The sequence below is a fragment of the Osmia bicornis genome, chromosome 8, assembly GCF_907164935.1.
Source record: "Osmia bicornis bicornis chromosome 8, iOsmBic2.1, whole genome shotgun sequence".
NCBI classification, from domain to species: Eukaryota; Metazoa; Arthropoda; class Insecta; order Hymenoptera; family Megachilidae; genus Osmia; species Osmia bicornis.
The window spans coordinates 1,449,853-1,468,972 of record NC_060223.1 but is presented as its reverse complement, the minus strand read 5'-3'; the positions used below and the strand labels follow the sequence as shown (position 1 = coordinate 1,468,972).

The following is a 19,120-nucleotide window of genomic DNA, read 5'->3' as shown; positions in this document are numbered from 1 at the left end:
CTAGTCTGTACACATTTACGAAAAGGCTGGAAGGTCTTACAATATTAGAATTTTAATCTATGGTTATTCTAGATTACATAAAAACAATTAGTTTTTATTAATTCGAAAATGATTTTTGTCCACTTAAATCAACCATTCGAACCACTGTGGGGCGGTGCGTCCTTTGCTCCATCAGAGCAGACCAACACGCAGTTTCCCCTTTTCCAGGAGCTTGCAGGCCGGTTTGTCATCGAGCTCAACGATTGCCATCTTCAGCTCTCGCGTGTTCGGCGCGAAAACGGTGACCTTCAGCTCTTCGTTAAAGTCAGCGCCGAGCTCGCGCCGTACCGCCTCGACCACCTCCGCGGACGTGGCGAGGCAATCCATGTCAAGGACTTCCAACCGAACACGGCTGGTGAGCATCCTGGCTTCACCGGACTGCCCTATGGCATCCTGAATTGCCTTTTGGAGGGCAGACTGGTTTCCGCAACGGTCCAATTCGAGGAGGATTGCACCATCCTTTGTTTTACGGGCCGCGCGGATAACCGTTTCGGTGTCCTCGGGGCGCGCTTTCATGCGGATTGCTCCAAGGACTTCCGCGTATGTCTTACCCTCCACGGGCTTGACTATCACCGCGCTCCGTTTTGAGCGCTGGCGCTTTTTCTTCTTTTTCTTCTTCTTCTTCTTCTTCTTCTTCTTCTTTTTCTTCTCCTCCTTCGCAGCTGGAGGTTCCTCTAGCTGCGAGCTCAGAGCCGATTTTTTCTTTTTCCCGCCCTTTGGCTGTGGTTGCAGGGAATCACTTTTGCCCTTCTTGGGCTCTCGACTTTTTGCAGTGGAGGAGCCTTCCTTCCGACTATCTCCGCGTCTTGAACCACCGTCTTTCTCCTCTTCTCTTCCTCCTCTTCTTTCGGGCTCGAGAACACCGCTCTACTCCTTTTGTGTGAGGCGGCAGTCGAGTTCGGACAACGGAGAACTACGGACGGAGACATGGGTGCCGCTGTTTCCAGCGCCCTTATCGCCTTGCTGCGCGCCACCCTGCTGAAGCAGAGAAAGTCAACGATTTCTCCAAGGCGGGGAATGCCCTCTTTCACCGAGTTGGAAATATTCCGTTGCTTTTCCGTCGCAGCTTTCATCTCATCGAGGATTTGCCGTATCCGCGTCAATTGGGCGCCATCGACGGCGTCAATCTCCTTCAGCTTGCCCCAGATGTCCTCTGGGGCAGGTTTCAGAATTTGTTTATCGCTGCCTGTAGCAGTAGACACCATGGTGGCCAGGTCAGCCACCACCATAGTGCTGCAGTTGTCGGATAACGACACTCCGGGGCCCGCTTGCTCACCCCTGAGCGCCGGTACTGGGGTATCCCTCCCCTGCACCGTAAACGCAGTATTGTTAGTGGACTCCTCCATGTTTGGTTTTTAAGTCAGGGTTCCTTCCCCTAGTCCATTTGGTCCGCGGTTGCTTATTCGTCACCTGTGCTAGGCGCTTAGTTCGCAACTAACCAGTATATCTACTGGCCGTTCCCCTATCCGCCACCTGGGGACGCGCCGGGTTGCGGTGGACTACCGCGCACGGATTATTATCATTATTATGATCATTATTATCATTATCGTTGTCGTTGTCGTTGTTGTTGTTGTTGTTGTTATTGTTATTATTATTATTAATTTTGAATCAAGACATGTTCGCAAAAACAACAATACGCAACTGTTTTCCCTTCCTCTTGTATTGGTAGAAAATTTTCATTTTCCCAACATTTATGGCGAGGCCTGCCGCCAAAACTTCGTTTCCTGGCTTTATTTTAACTGCGGAACTCCCTGATTTGAATAATAAATATCTAATCGTAAATAAAGATCTATGGATAACTACGTCTGTTTGGTATCTATAGTACATAACGTTTGTGGCGACCTCTGCTGATGGTCGACCGTCTCGCCGAAGCGTACACTTCCAATAAATATACCGCGACATCTACTTCCGGGAAAAGCGTCGTTTTCCCGTCCCGGATGGAAGTTTTTCATTCTCGTGGGGACGTTTGAAGCGGTAGCTTTGTGTTTTGAGAAACTTTGTATTCTGTTCGTGGGTGTTCGCATCAGAGAATTTAAATGCGTTGTTGAGCGATCTAAGCTGTGTTAAGTGCATTAGGACCAGTTAAATATACATCGTAATTACAAATTTATAATAATTGACAATTAATAAAACTCTATATGAAAAGCGGTAGTGAGCTTGTTTTCCATCAATTGATAAAGTAGGAATCCTAACTCCTAAGGAATCACTTATTCCTACAATTGGTGACCCCGACGTGATCGCCGTAGTGCAACCGTTATTAAGCGCGTGAAATCAAAGCAAAAAAAAAAAAAAAAAAACAGTAAATGCCGCTGGAACATTCACCCACGCGAGAGGACGGACAACAAGACAAGATGGCGGACCGAAAGGAAACGGTAAATGAGCCCGCTCCTGAGGCATCCATCAATTCAGCTACCTTACGACGGCTACCGCCGTTTTGGAAGGTGAATCCGGCTGCATGGTTCATCACAGTGGAGATGACCTTTGATCTGGCGCGAATAACCAGCGACGATACGAAGTACCGTTACGTGGTGACGAATTTGGACCACACCGTACTGCCCTTCGTCATGGACGTATTGGCCTCTCCACCGGCGCGTGGTAAATACGAGGAGATAAAGAAACGGATCATCGAAGCATTTGATGAGTCCCACGAAACCAAATTGAGGAAGCTGCTGCGAGGAAGTGAAGTGGTGGACGAGAAACCCTCGCATTGTTTGCAGAGACTTAGAAATCTGGCTGGTGGGCAAGTCGGAGAAAACGTTCTGCGTACGCTCTTTTTGGAGCAATTACCGGAGAGCATGAGAACTGTTCTCGCTATTAGCGATACGGCGGATCTGCAACGGCTAGCGCTCCTAGCTGATAAGATTGCAGAGATGTCTGTGCCGAGGGTGGCGGCCATTGAAGCATCAACCCCGGTGATTCCACCACCGTCCACCAGGATAGAGGCGCTGGAGGCTAAGGTGGAGAAGCTAGTCTCGATGGTGGAGACGCTCACTACGCGACAGTCCCGCCAACCCTATAGGTCCCAGCCAAGATGGCGGCCACGCGGTAGCCCTGGAAGGGAGCGATCTGGAAGTCGGTCAACTTCACGCGAAGGGAACAACTACTGTTTCTACCACCGGAGGTTCGCTGAGAGGGCCCATCGATGCGTCATTCCTTGTGGATGGCCAGGTCCACCGCCTACTGGAGCTTCGGCTAACCCTGCCACGCAGGGAAACTGATTGCGCAACCCCGGATCGAGATGGCGTCGGATGGTCGCGACGAGAACTGCCGTCTCACTATTAGGGATAGAAATAGTAATTTATATTTTTTAATTGATACAGGGGCGGATATCTCCGTATTGCCGCACAGATCGGTAAGAGGAGAACCCGCCATTACTGACTCTAAGATTTATGCGGCGAATGGCACTCCGATAAGTACATTCGGATCGCGGAGGTTGACTCTGAACCTCGGATTGCGTCGTCCGTACACGTGGGAGTTCATTGTCGCGAAGGTTCAACAGCCTATTATCGGTGCTGATTTTCTCAAGCGTTTCGGTCTTCTGGTTGATTTACGAAATAAGAGACTGATCGACGAATTAACTAAAATACAAACCACTGGTTTTTTACAGACGGCGACTCAAACTTCATTGACGACTGTTGACATAAACAACCCGTACAGACGACTGTTACAGGAATTTATTGCTATTACTCGGACAGTACAAAAACAGGAAGTTCTCGCCCATCAGGTACGTCACCATATAGTAACCAGGGGCTCACCGGTCGCGGAAAGGGCGCGAAGGTTGCCCCCGGAAAAATTAAAGGCAGCAAAAGCCGAAGTTGACCACCTTATTGCAGCAGGGATTTGCCAGCCTTCTAGTAGTCAGTGGGCAAGTCCATTACATATGGTCCAAAAAAAGAATGGTGGCTGGAGACTATGTGGTGACTACCGGCGTCTAAACAGCATTACAGTCCCTGACAAATATCCAATTCCTCACGTGCAGGATTTCGCACATAGACTTGACGGAACGACAGTTTTTACTACTTTAGATTTAACGTGGGCTTATCACCAGATACCAATCAATCCAGAGGATCGAGCGAAAACCGCCATCATCACGCCATTCGGGCTATACGAGTTTAATGTGATGACGTTTGGGTTAAAGAACGCAGCACAGAGTTTTCAAAGATTCATGGACGATGTACTCAGAGGTTTGAACTTCGTTTTCTGTTTTGTGGACGATATTTTGATCGCCTCTGCCAATGAGCTTGAACACGAGGAGCATCTGAGGTGTGTTTTTGAAAGGCTAAAGGCTTACGGGTTATCGATTAATTTGTCGAAGTGCGTTTTTGGGGCACATTCTGTACAGTACCTGGGGTACCTGATAGACTCCATGGGAGCCAGGCCTGTACCGGAAAAAGTTGAAGCCATTAAAAATTATAATAAGCCAAAGACAATAGCTGATTTGCGCAGATTTTTGGGCATTCTAAATTTTTATCGAAGGTTCATTAAGGACGCAGCTGCGATACAGGCTCCACTTCATAAATATTTAGAAGGAGCAAGGAAACGCGATAAGCGAGTTATTCAATGGACGCCTGAGGCTGAGGAAGCCTTCGATAAGTGTAAAGGCTCATTGGCGGATGCAGCACTGCTGGTACATCCACGCGATAACGCACCTTTAATATTAGCTACAGACGCTTCCGATATTGCTATGGGAGCGGTTTTGCAACAGGAAGTTAAAGGAATGTGGGAACCACTAGGTTTTTTTTCAAAGAAGTTTACACCCCAAGAGTCAAGGTACAGTACGTATGACAGAGAATTAACAGCAATTTTTAAAGCAACCAAATATTTTAGACACATGTTAGAAGGACGTGACTTTACCATACAGACGGACCATAAACCACTGACTTACGTTTTTGCACAGAAATCTGATAAAGCCTCACCTAGACAATTACGTCAACTTGATTATATAGGACAGTTCACTACTAGGATAGTTCACATTTCGGGAGTAAATAATTCAGTGGCTGATGCTTTATCACGGCTGGACGTTGTCAGTATGCCAGTCGTGGTGAGTACACAAGAAATAGCCCAACAGCAGGAATTAGATACAGAGCTAACACGTATTCTGCAGGGTGGTTCTTCATTAGACCTGAAACAGCTTAAATTAGATAGTTCTGAAACTATCGTTTATTGTGACATATCCACCGACAACATCAGGCCTTATATACCAGCAGTGTTAAGAAGGCGCATCTTTGATACCGTCCACAATTTTGCGCATCTGAGTGGTAGAGCTACGAAGAGGATGATTGGCAGTAGATTTGTTTGGCCAAACATGAATAGAGATGTAGTTCGGTGGGCCAGAATTTGTATTAATTGCCAAAGAAGTAAGGTTGCCAGACATACTGTTAATGTTCCTCAAAAGATGGTTGTTCCAGAGGGTAGATTCGACCATGTACATTTAGACATTATAGGACCTCTGCCCATAGCGAAGGGTTATAAATACTGTGTAACGATGATAGACAGGTTTTCCCGGTGGCCTGAGGCTGTGCCAGTCAAGGATATTTCTGCGGAAATCGTCGCCTCAGAATTCTACGCTGCATGGGTGGCGAGGTTTGGAGCCCCGGTCACTATCACAACCGACAGGGGAGCTCAATTTGAAGCTCAACTATTTTCTGCGTTAACGGTTCTTGTAGGGTGTAAAAGAATCCGCACCACTGCTTACCATCCAGCGTCGAATGGCATGGTAGAGCGGTGGCATAGGTCCCTAAAAGCGGCAATAATGTGTCACGAGTCACAGGACTGGGTCGCGGTGCTTCCCACGGTGTTATTGGGACTGTGATGTAGTTTTAAAGAGGACATAGGTGCATCGGCAGCTGAATTATTGTATGGTGCACCCCTTAGATTACCTGGCGAATTTTTTATGGACGTTCAACCTCTTGACAGTTTTAATATTAGTAAATTCCGTGACGCCATGAGACAAGTACGACCAAAACCCACGGTGCATCACGCACGCAAATCGCACTTTGTATCTAAAGATTTATATTCGTGCAGTCATGTTTTTGTGCGCGTTGACGCTGTTAGAAGGCCCCTGGAACAGCCATACGAGGGCCCATGTCGCGTATTGCGGAGAATATCCGATCGCACCTTCCTTATCGAGTTACGAGGAAAGGACCAGGTCGTTTCGGTGGAACGGTTGAAACCGGCATTCATGGAAATATTGGAAGAGTCAACGCAACCCTTAAGTACCTATTCGAGGGTGTCGTCTGCTCTCCCTAACGGGTCGAGAGACTCGGAAGGGGGTAGTGTGGCGACCTCTGCTGATGGTCGACCGTCTCGCCGAAGCGTACACTTCCAATAAATATACCGCGACATCTACTTCCGGGAAAAGCGTCGTTTTCCCGTTCCGGATGGAAGTTTTTCATTCTCGTGGGGACGTTTGAAGCGGTAGCTTTGTGTTTTGAGAAACTTTGTATTCTGTTCGTGGGTGTTCGCATCAGAGAATTTAAATGCGTTGTTGAGCGATCTAAGCTGTGTTAAGTGCATTAGGACCAGTTAAATATACATCGTAATTACAAATTTATAATAATTGACAATTAATAAAACTCTATATGAAAAGCGGTAGTGAGCTTGTTTTCCATCAATTGATAAAGTAGGAATCCTAACTCCTAAGGAATCACTTATTCCTACACGTTATGTACAGATGGCGCCACCTGGAGTATAATTGTGGGAGCTTATCCCACGTTTAAATTGAATGGATTGCGTGTAAATTGTAATAATATATTTGAAATTGATAAATTTAAAGGTTTACATGTCTGGATGGATTGAGAATTTGGCAAGGAATGAATAGTTACAATTGTAATACTAATTTGTTTAAAATAACAAAAGAACAATAAACGTTGTTATAAAAAGTTGGCGGTGAGAAAATTCTTCAATCTGTCTTATCGACAGCGGCCGCCACATAATTGTAGGGTGATGGTAATGTAGAACCTCTGTCGGTAAATGCGTGTTCTTCTATCCTTCACCACACTTCGTGTATTACATTGAAACTTATTTAATCGCAAAGAACTCGAAACTGATTTATGAATAAAATTAAATTTAAAGAGTTTTAATATCACAAAATATTTAACAACAACAAAGTTCACAAAAGTTATAACAACCAAGAAGGCGACGGCGTTCAAACGCGAAACACAACAAACTTGGAATGAACAATTTAAATGTAACACAATAAAGATTTCAAAAGTTCTCAAGAACTTAAAACACTCTTTAAAGGTAAACTCAACGAGAGAAAATACAGCATGAAATATGCGATTTCAAAATTATTACGGATCCGATTTTCAACGTCGTGATTCAATGCCGGAGAAACAAGGACAATTGAATAAAAGTTAAATAAATAATTTGAAATCGAGCGCCGAAAACGGAAGCGCGCAGCGACGCCACATAATTGTAGGAGATTCCCCTTTCAGCCATAGACTTTATGTATATAGGTTGAGAACGCACTAGGTTAAGGATACATTAGGTTTACTCTCTAGGTATAGGATATAGTTTAAGAAACGTACAAGAAGAAAAAGACTCAATAGCGATAGTTCAAATGTAACGGTTATACAGAAAAGGTCTACAGAGAAATATATATTTTACGAAACCTAAAAGATCATCCACGTTTTATTACCGGACCATTGACCGCCACAACTGGTGCCGAAACCTTGCGAAAATGACTGATAAAGAGAAGATGGAAGCTGGAACAGCGGCAGAGGTAAACGCCAGCGATTTCAGAAGCGTAAAGCTCCCTACGTTTTGGAAAGACGACCCCAAGCTATGGTTCGCCATGCTGGAAAAAGAATTTTCGGCGTACGGGGTGAAGTCTGATGTGGTAAAATGTGCATCAGTATTACGACATTTGGACGGGAATATCATCAGAGTCGTCGCAGACATAATCTCAGCCCCGGAGTGCAAGGATTCGTACAGACGGATTAAAGAAGCGCTGATAGAGCGGTTGGCGTCGTCTGAGGAGGCACAGCTTCGCCAGCTTCTCCCAGGGATCGAGTTGAACGGACGGAAGCCGACAGAATTGTTGCAAGAGATGCAATTGCTCGCCGGTGCAAAGGTTAGTGCAAGCGTTTTGCAAACGCTATGGCTTTAGCGTTTGCCCACGCGGGTGCAAGAACTCCTTGCTGTGGTTGACGACGCAGCATTGGATAAGTTAGCAGCATTAACGGACAAAATGATCGAAAGATCGTCGTTTCCGGAAGTGGCGGCCATTACGGAAAGCGAGTCAAATACGCATCGTTGAATAGCACCACGTGAACAAAGCTCAGAGATCGCAACATTAACGCGAAAAATGGAACAATTGGAAACGTTGATTCACGATAATTTCCGCAGAAGACCCAGAAGCCGCAGCCGAGGTCGATTCTTTAAAAGACGTAGCTCCTCCCGCGGAAGAAGCGCTGATCGTTACCACCAAATTAAGAGACCAGATTATTGTTTTTATCATAGGAAGTTTGGAGAGCGATCATTTAAATGCTCTCAGCCCTGCAGCTGGACGGAACCGGACGCGCGTTCGAAGCAAGAAAACTAAACAGGTCGTGGCAAGTGGAGACGGTTGCTGACGACAGCCAAACAAAGAATCGTCTCGTCATCACAGACAGAGAATCGAGGATGGCCTTCCTGATAGACACAGGTGCGGACATTTCGATGATTCCCAGTAATCGTAGACGACATCCCGCACCAACGGACTTCAAACTTTATGCAGCTAATGGTACAGTTATAAACACCTGTAACCGATCGATTAGGCCACCGATACGTTACATAGTGTAGGGGCCCGTAGGGCCGGCCCCACTATCATGTCATGGTACGAATCGCGCAAGCGTAAGATTCCCCTTCGCTGCCTAGAGCACCGAGCGAGGTGCCTGCCGATCCGCGGAACGAGCACTTGTCGTCGAGACTCCAATGCGATCAGACGCATCTTCGGCTTTTGTAGAATCACTTGAACACACGCACTCACAAGCAGATCAGCAGCTACGAAGATCGTGCTCTGGTCTCGCTTCCGAGATTGCCTTCGCGCCCATGAGCAACCGACCTCAGCTTCTCTAATCAACCGATTTCATATGAACTCGCAAGAAAAGAGAACCTGAACGAGCGAGCCATGCGACGTGTGAGAAAGTCGGTGCCCGCGTTCAAATAGAAACTTCCAAATAGAAAAGGAACTCGACGGCAGGTTTCTATGCGTCGTTCAAGCGTTGTGTAAGCGTGTATGTGTGAGAAGTAAGTACGTTGCGCTCCGCGTTCAAGTCATGTTTCTTTTTCGCCTTCGATCCCAAGGACGACCGTGCCGTTAGAAATATTTACACGCCGCACGCCGTAACCGATGATCACGGCCGTAAGAAAGGCACGCGAAATGTACGCGACTGTCCTCGTATGAACGGGAAATAAATTTATTGTTAAACTTGCCTCTCTTTACATCTGAGTGTTCCTCTTTATTTCTCTCCCCGTCTCTATCCTACGAAAACGTGCTCTTGAAGGAAGAGCACGGTTACATACCTTTGGAAACAAGACAATAACCTTGTCTCTGGGCCTCCGCAGGCAGTTTCCTTGGAGGTTTGTCGTAGCAGATGTAGGTAAGGCAATTATTGGCGCTGACTTTCTACGCCACTACAATTTGTTGGTCGACCTAAACAAACGTCGCTTAATCGACCCTACAACAACCTTATACCGCAGTGGTACATTAACAAAGTCAGAAATGCCTACCGTATCTACAATAAATAGCGATAATCAATTTCAAACTCTGTTAAAAGAATTTCCAACAGTTACGCTTCCACAGAACTTTGGATTAAAAAAGTTAGAGGTTTACCATTATATTACCACCCACGAACCTCTAGTGGCTAAAAGAGCACGTCGCTTACCACCTGATAAGCTCCAAGTGGCGAAGAAGGAATTTCAGCACATGCTAAACGTAGGCATAATCCAACCGTCCAAAAGCCAGTGGGCGAGCCCATTACATATGATCCGTAAAAAGTCAGGTGAGTGGAGGATTTGTGGCAATTACCGTAAGCTTAACAGCGTAACAGTACCTGACAAGTATCTCCTGTACCACATACACGATATTGTGCAAAATTTCAATGGGTCAGGAATATTCTCAGTTGTAGACTTAAGGAAAGCCTATCATCAAGTACCTGTAGCCGTTCAGGATCGGCATAAGACTGCTGTTATAACGCCATTTGGCTTGTTTGAATACCTAGTAATGCCATTTGGATTGTCTAATGCAGCCCAGACATTCCAACGTGTAATGGACAATATCCTAAGGGACTTAGATTTCTGCCGGTGCTACATCGACGACATTATAGTAGCCTCAAGAAACTCGGCAGAACATGAGCTACATTTGAAAACATTATTCAAAAGACTGCAAGACCACGGGCTGAGGATCAATGTTGACAAGTGCCAGTTTGCGAAGAATACCGTAGAATACTTGGGCTGCACCATAAGCAACGAAGGAGTTTCACCGCTGAACGAACGTGTGAAAGCGTTGCAGAACTATCCCAAGCCCAAGACAACACGCGAACTAAAGAGATTTTTAGGCATTATCAATTTCTATAGGAGATTCCTGCCAGCAGCAGCAGAAACACAGATACCACCTAACCAGATAACTGCAAACGGAAAAGGAAACGGTAATAAACCAATCAAGTGGACGACAGCAGCGGAGGAAACATTTGAGAAATGCAAGGAGCAAATGGCGAACGCAACCCTCCTACACTACCCCAAAACAGGAGCTCAGTTGGCTTTGAAGACAGACGCATCGGATACTGCTATTGGCGCTGTACTGGAGCAACTCAACGACGGCATCTGAGAACCGTTGGGTTTCTTTTCTAGGAAGCTAGAAAAAGCTCAGAGAAAATACAACACGTATGATCGTGAACTTTTAGCAATATATAAGAGTTTAAAATACTTTAAGCACTGGGCGGAAGGTAGGTCTATAATTATTAAAACCGATCATAAACCACTAACTTATGCATTTCAGCAAAAAAGTGATAAAGCTACGCCAAGACAACAAAGACAATTAGACTTTATAGAGCAGTACACCACACAAATTGAACACATTCAAGGATGCAAAAACACGGTGGCAGACACCCTATCTCGCATAGAGACGATAGACCTACCAGTCCTAATGACAACAGAGGAAATAGCAAAGGAACAAAGACAAGATCAAGAACTGCAGAACATTCTGAAGGAGCCGACGAAGGGAGACTGATGGATGTTGCGGAAAGTCCCAGTGCGCGACAGCAATATACACATCTACTGTGATACCTATAATAACATCTTAAGACCATACTTACCTTAAACCTTGAGAAAAAGGGTATTCGATTCTGTACATAATCTGTCACACCCCAGTGGTCGCAGCACCAGGAAAATCATTTGTAAAAGTTTCGTTTGGCCACATATGAAGAAACAGATCGCGGAATGGGCACGCTCATGCTTATCCGGTCAGAGAAGCAAGATCCATAGACACGTCAGAAAAGAACCAAAACATATAGAAATCCCAGCAGGAAGATTCGAACACCTACACATTGATATTGTCGGTCCTCTTCCACCATCAAAAGGATTCCGTTATTGTGTAACAATTATAGACCGTTTCACACGTTGGCCTGAAGCGATCCCAGTAATGGGTATATCTGCGAATACAATAGCTACAGCAATCTTCAACAACTCGATACCTAGATTTGGCACGCCGTTAACCATCACCACCGATCAAGGTACGCAATTTGAGTCGCAATTATTTATATCTCTGGTAAAACTTTTAGGTAACCACAGCTTACCATCCAGCGGCAAACGGAATGATAGAGCGATGGCACAGATCACTGAAATCGGCAATCATCTGTCACAATAATCCTAAATGGACGGAAGTCCTTCTAACAGTGCTCTTACGGTTACGTACTTGCTATAAAGAAGATATCAAAGCTTCAGCTGCGGAAATGCTGTACGGGACCCCGTTACGTCTACCTGGCGAGTTTTTCAACCAAGGAGATTACACTGAACCAGAGACTTTTATAAACAAATTCAGGCAACAGATACGAAAAATCAAACCAGCACCAACGGCGCATTACGCTAGAGAAAAGGTCTTCATTCATAAAACGCTATACGAATGTACGCATGTATTCGTAAGAGTTGACGCTGCCAAGAAGCCATTGGAACCACCATACGAGGAGCCATTCCTCGTATTGGAGAGGACATCAGACGATGTGTTCCAGATCGAATATAAGGGAAAACCAACGATGATCAGCGTCGAGCGACTTAAACCTGCATTTGTCGAAGCCAATGTCGAACCGAATAGCAATGAACCAGAGACTTATACGCGTAAGAAGACTGTTAGATTCGCGGTTTAAAATTCAAATTAAAATGCCAAACCGCTAGGGGGGGAGTGATGTAGGCGATTCCCCTTTCAGCCATAGACTATATGTATATAGGTGTTGCGTGTCCATTCGCGGTAAATAGGGATTTTCGGGGATTTAGGCGCAGGTAAGGTGATTCGTGGAGTGCGGAGGCGCTCCGCTCGCAAGGAGCGAAAATGAAACAAATAAACTATCTTTCACAGTTAATTACGATTGTAGTTTTAACTATTTATTCAACCCGTTTCAAGCTAAGGTTTTATAAAATGCCTCGAAATTCAGCGTGAGAATAACGTGTCAGAGTCAAGCGACAAAATCATTCTACTCGTTCTACGCTTGGCGGAGGAGATCTTCGCGCGTTGTCGGTCGATGCCCCTTCGTTCGTGTATCCTGGATCCTCCCTCAGGATCATCCCTCGTCCAATAGTGGAGGAGTCCACCCCGTCTTGCGTGGGCCCCTTCTCCTAGCTGTGGTCCACTCTCAGGCGCGTGGAAGTGGAGGCGCTCCGCCAAGACGCTAGAACGTTGCAGCGCACATGTGCTACGAGAAAGCATGGGACCCAGAGAAAATAGGAAAAGACAAGACCTTGTATTTGCCAAAGGCAACTCTTGAGGAAATTGACGACCCTCTTAGAGTGCATGAAAAGACAGGATATCGGAAAAGACTTCGTTACTTTTAAGGACCATTCGTGACTTGGTCGAAAACAACGAATTAGCTATGGTCTGTCATAAATTAGTCTTTTAAGAATTTACTAACTAAGTGAAATTATTCCATTCACTGGATTTCCGGCCTTCTCTCAGCTCGATCACCCACGTCGAGGGGTTTACAAGTTTGGCTTTGTTTATTTTATAATATGAGCGTACACGCAGATGGTTTAAACTCCGCTTTTAATTTATAGCCATCGATACAAAAGGTCCTCGAAGAACATTCGAGACATATCGATACAATAGCCTATCGATAAATATTCCCATGTCAATGTCGCCATACCACTCTAGACATATTCACGTGATACGTTTCACGTTACACCTTCCCCCTTATACAAAAAGGTGTTTACATAAAACAACTTTTTCATTCATAACATTACTCTTTAGTAACGTGAAAGCAAGTCTGTATCAACTAATTCATTCCAAAGTCACGCGTCGTACAACTTCAATAGTCTATTCAATAGTTCGTAATTTCGCACACAGCATAATCCGTGTATGTAAACATACAACAAATAATAATTCTTCCATCTATTGTCAATCGCCTCTGGATTATTCATAAGCCATAATATTAATAGAATATAATCACAAGCTTATAAGGCAACAACGATTCGCATAAATTTAATTCAGTCTTCGGTAAGATCGTCCAGCCGTACACACGCCAATTTTAGTTTGTTGGTATGTACTATTTTACATTTATTCTCTTTTAATTCCAATTCCGCTGTTAAGTCACCAAACATTCGACTTATTTTATAAGGACCCAGCCAGTCGCAATCAAATTTAGAAGTTCTAGGCTCCTTGAGTAGATATACCATGTCTCCTACTTTAAATTTATATGGATTTAGTTTTGATCGTAGTAACCCTTACTTCTCTGTTTTGCTTTCTCTAGATTTCGCGCAGCCATAGTCTGTGTGGTGGTGATTTTATTGAAAAGCTCATCAAAATGCTGTGCAAAAGTTCGAGGCATTTGCCCCTTGGCAAATTCAGAAGGTATGTTGGCTTTAACACCAAAAACCAATTCGTGAGGGGTAAACCCAGTGCCCTCGTGTACAGAAGTATTGTATGAAAAAATGCAAAAGCGTATCCAATCATCCCAATCCGTTTTTGTGCAATAGTGTTTGAGATAATTAATAAAACTACGATGTGCCCTTTCAAGAGAACCCAACGACTGAGGATGAAAAGCCGTGGATGTTATTCGCTGTATTTTGAAAATCCTGCAGAAATTCTTCATTACCTGGCTAATGAAGTTCCTCCCTTGATCAGTATGGATAACCCGTGGACATCCAAATCTACTGATAAACTGTTCGGCAAGAGCATGAGCAACGGTTACTGTATCTATGGTTCTTAATGGAATCGCATCAGAATATTTAGTCAAATTATCTTGCAAAGTGAGTAAATACTGATTTCCTTTATTAGTTACGGGTAGAGGTCCAACTATATCCATTTGTATTTTCTCAAAGGCTTGACGAGGTGTATCGGTGATTTGCATTGGTTGTTTGATTGCAGCTATGTAATTTTTATTCTTCTGACAAATAGGACAAGTGCGAACGAATTCTGTAATCTCCCTTGCCAAACCCGGCCAATAAAACCGTTCGCGAATAAGTTGGTGCAATTTAAAAATACCCCTATGACCTCCAATTGCAGATTCATGATGCTCCTAAATGATTTGAAGACGACTCGATTCCGGTGGAACTACAATTTCTCCAGTGCACAAGGTAATATTCTGATATATTCAGAATTATCGAAAATCTGTTTGATTAAATTTATTATATTACCTCGTTCCGAAGGGTTGAATCTGTCCGGATCTACCAAGATACTAAACGTTTTCGTATCCAAGGTGTCTAAAAGAGGTTTGAGTGATTTTAACGAGGCTTCGACGTAATCGAGATTAAACTCACTTTGATGTTCATTTTTATAGAATAAAAAGAAAACGGAATGTTTATCGTGCGGAAAATATTGTTGTACTTCCCCTACCGAGAATCCAATTCGGTTTAACAAACCCACAGTGGTTTGAGATGTATCAATACAATTTAGAGGAATAAAATGAACGAGATTGTCTTGTCTCATGAATAGGTTGTCTTTTATATCGAGAATAGTGGGTAAGGAAGAAGGATGTACCGCAGGTCTGTGTACTGTATCATCTGCATTATTAATTAAAACTCTATTTTGACTGTTATCTGTATTTTCATCATTTTCATTATTAACCATGATTATCTTTTTATATAGAGAGACTACATTTAAAGTTGCTTTTTCCCCAGGATTTCCCTGTGCAATCTTGCCCTCTACCTGCCTGATCCTCTCGCTAGTGCAGTTCCTAACACTTTCATTCACACCCAGCTGTATAGGCCGTATCAGTGTTGTTTCACATTCAAAACCATGCAAACGCGTACCCAGGCTCACCAAACGTTGAGAAACGTGCAAAGACATACTAGTCCATCCCAACGAGTGTGAACCATGGCGCGCTGGACACAATGGCGTTCCCATTCTATCACCTGGGCTTCCTACACCAGGCGACAATTCCTTACATTCATCTTCCCCTCCAGGAAGTACTCTCGCTTTTCGTCCACCCGGCAAAGCCGTTTTTGTAGTGGACTCATCGTGCGACCATCCGGAATTGTTAATCGGGATGGCGCCGGCTTCACTCACTTGACCTCCCGGAGCTACGTTACCCGGGGGCAAGCGTGGAACATTACAAAATCGGGTTAACGTACCCCTACAAGCCGCGACAAGTTGCACCTCGAGCATGGAGGTACTCGAGTTGGACAATCCTTTACTAATTTCATCCGTTGAACTTCCAGCCGACAAGGGCAATACTCGTAAATTCGTACTGTCATTAACTTTATTCGTAGTCTCATTAAAGTCGACCTCTGTGTTCCTGCGTACCAAGAAAGCAGAGGCCACAAGAATTTCATTTCCAACAAATAACATTTCATCTACTCTATCTGTTTCAGTATCTGCAGGTGGCACCCCACCTGTACAGGCGAGCACCCCTTCCAAACGTTGTGAATTCGAATTAGAATCAATATCAGACCGTACGGTTTTTTGTTGAGGAACAGGATTCATGCAGGTGTCTACGGGATTTCGTGAAAGTGCGTCGGCGTTGGCGTTAACCTTTCCAGGTTTGTATACCACAGTATAATCGTATTCATTCAACCTAATCCGCCACCTCATGATTTTAGATGTTGGATCCTTGACATTGTGTAACCATACCAAAGGTCTATGGTCCGTGAGCAATGTAAATTATCGGCCATAAAGGTAGGGTCGGAAATGTTCTACACCAAAAAGAACTGCTAACAATTCCTTTTCAATCGTTGAGTAGTTAACTTCTGCGTCATTTAGTGATCTGGAGGCATATGCGACTGGGAGATCTTTTCCCACTGGTCCCTGACTAAGAATGGCGCCAATGGCATAATTAGAAGCATCCGTAGAAACGAGGAATGACTGTGAAAAATTCGGGAACTGCAATAGAGGTTCAGCACAGATAATATCTCTTAAGGTTTCGAAGGAAGTTTGCACGTCAGCTGTCCAACGAAACGGTACGTCCTTTTTCAAAAGTCTAGTCAAGGGTTTGGCAATCCGGGCCATGTTGGGAATGAACCGCCTATAATACCCTACAAGACCCAGGAACTGTTTAATATTCTTCCTTGTCTTGGGTATGGGAAACTGTTTTACTGCCTGAATTTTCCCGGGATCCGGTTTTACACCCTCGCTCGTGATTACATGCCCTAAATATATTATTTCCTTTTGTAAAAAACGACATTTTTCAGGCTGAAGGGTTAATCCAGCGTTTTGTAACCGAGCTAAAAGGGTTCTCAACTTACGCCCATGCTCTTCAATGGAGGCTGCATAAATGACAATATCATCCATATAAACCAGAAGCTCGATACCCTGCAACCCGGATAGTATCAAGTCCATAACCCTTTGAAAAGTGGCTGGAGCATTCTTAAGGCCAAAGGGCATCCTGTTGAACTCATAATGACCATGAGGAGTAGAAAAAGCCGTTTTAGACTTCGATGAAGGATCTACAGGAATCTGGTGGAAACCAGAAGCTAAATCGAGAGTACTGAAATATTTCGCCCCTCCTAACTGATCCAAAATTTCGGTAATATTTGGAAGAGGGTACGCATCGGCCACAGTTTTTTCATTCAATTTCCGATAATCAATGACCATCCTCCATCGTGGTTTTCCAGAAGAACCAGGTTTTTTCGGGACTACCCATACAGGTGAATTGTAAGGAGATACCGACGGCTGGATAATTTTGTCCTTAAGCAAGGAATCTACCTGAGTTTCTATTTCATTTTTATGGATCGGAGGGTACCTATACTGCTTGGTATGTATGGGTATTTCGTCGGTTGTGGTAATTGTGTGAGAAGGAACATTAGCTGCCTTCAGTTTATCTGAAGGAAGATGGAACTGATACGAAAACTCATTTATAATTTCCAGGATACTGGCCTTTTCCCTTTCTTGAAGGTGACTCAGATCCAAGTAATTAAGCAGTGCACTAAATCTTTGAGCCTGATCTACTGATCTATTTGCGTTCGGATTTTCCGTTCGAGAAGAACGCGATGCAGGAGGTTTCAGTTCAAAATCTTCCAATTCAATCTGCGGTATTGTAAGCATAACGTAATCCGATGTAGTATTAATAACAAATAATTTGACCGAGCCGTTTTGTTGATTAACCAATACCTCTCCCAAAAAGATACCAGGACCAGCATCAATCCTCCTAACGTAACCCGATGTAATATCACCCTTCGTTGGGACAGAAATCAAAACTTTGTTCCGAGGAGGCAACTCATACGACGAGAAAATGGGAGTGCAAATTTCCATCACCAAATTCCACAAGGCATGGAAAATTCTCTCCAAACCTCAGTGTACCCCTTTGTTTTTCCAAAAATGACATCCCTAAAATTCCGGCCTCCCTAACAGGAAAGTCATCTTCCACCACCTGAAAATGTACAGGGATGCCATGCACACTAATAACTACATCACCCCATGTCTGGACTGTACCTGCACTAATGCCGGTAAGATGGTAAACTACAATTTCATCAATCAACAAATCAGGATTTAATTCCCTTCGTTTAATTAGGTTAAGTTGCAAGCCAGTGTCTACAAGGAATTTAGCGAGACCATTCTGAAAATGTTCCTGTTCTAAAGGAATATATGGTGATTGTCTGATCTGCTTTAAACTGGTTTCGCGGCAGACGCGGTGGATCCGGCGCGAGAGATAAGGGGTTCCCTTCGTGCTGCGCCCGTCGACGAAACCCCCCTTGAGTTTAAAGGATTTTCCTGATGCCTAGAAGTTGAAGGAATTGGTGATCGCGGTTTCCTCCAACCATGGTCAGTATTTTCCCGTTCTAAGTTTATATTTTCTTGAACACGATTAATATTTCCCCTCCGGCATTGGAAATCCGTATGGCCTAGTTTCCCACACCTTCGGCACCTAGAAACGTCGCGAATTGGCCCCCCGCGTCGATAATCCCTTCGCGCATAACATTGTCTGGAAAGATGGCCCGGTTTTCCACAATTATAACATCTATTTCCGCGCACTTCTGCCGTCAAAACCCTAGGATTACTATCAAGCGGTTTAGGATTCCGAGATGTTCGCGGAGTGTCGATTTGGGCTTCAATTTGCGCTGCTAATTTTGCGGCAGCTACAACGTCACTTAGACGATCCCTAGAAACGATATTCGCAATTATATCATTCCGCAATCCTTTCAGAAATCCGTGTACCGCACTCTCTGAGAGTAAAGTTTGAATTCCCAAAAATTTTTCCAAATCATAACTATCTCTAGCTGCCTGTAACCCGTGATCTAGAATTCCGTTTACCCTAAATCCAAATTCCTCTATCGTTTTCCGCTCATTACGACGTACAGCTTTTATTTCATTTAATATATCGTTTAAATTAAAAGTCCTAGCATAAGCAGATTTAATTAAGGGGTAACACCACTGTAAATTTTTCGAAAAATCGATTTTTTTTTTATTGGCTTAAAAGATGCTTTGAACCTTCTAGAATATGGGGCAAAAGCGTTATTA

General features: G+C 44.2%; 1 protein-coding gene across 1 annotated transcript; it reads left to right on the top strand.

Annotated features, from left to right (window-relative positions):
- The first annotated feature begins 2,390 nt into the window (after positions 1-2,390).
- Positions 2,391-3,257, top strand: LOC123988082. The gene has a single exon (XM_046286865.1). It carries the CDS (start codon positions 2,391-2,393, stop codon positions 3,255-3,257), a length of 867 nt encoding a protein of 288 aa, XP_046142821.1.
- Positions 3,258-19,120: the final 15,863 nt, after the last annotated feature.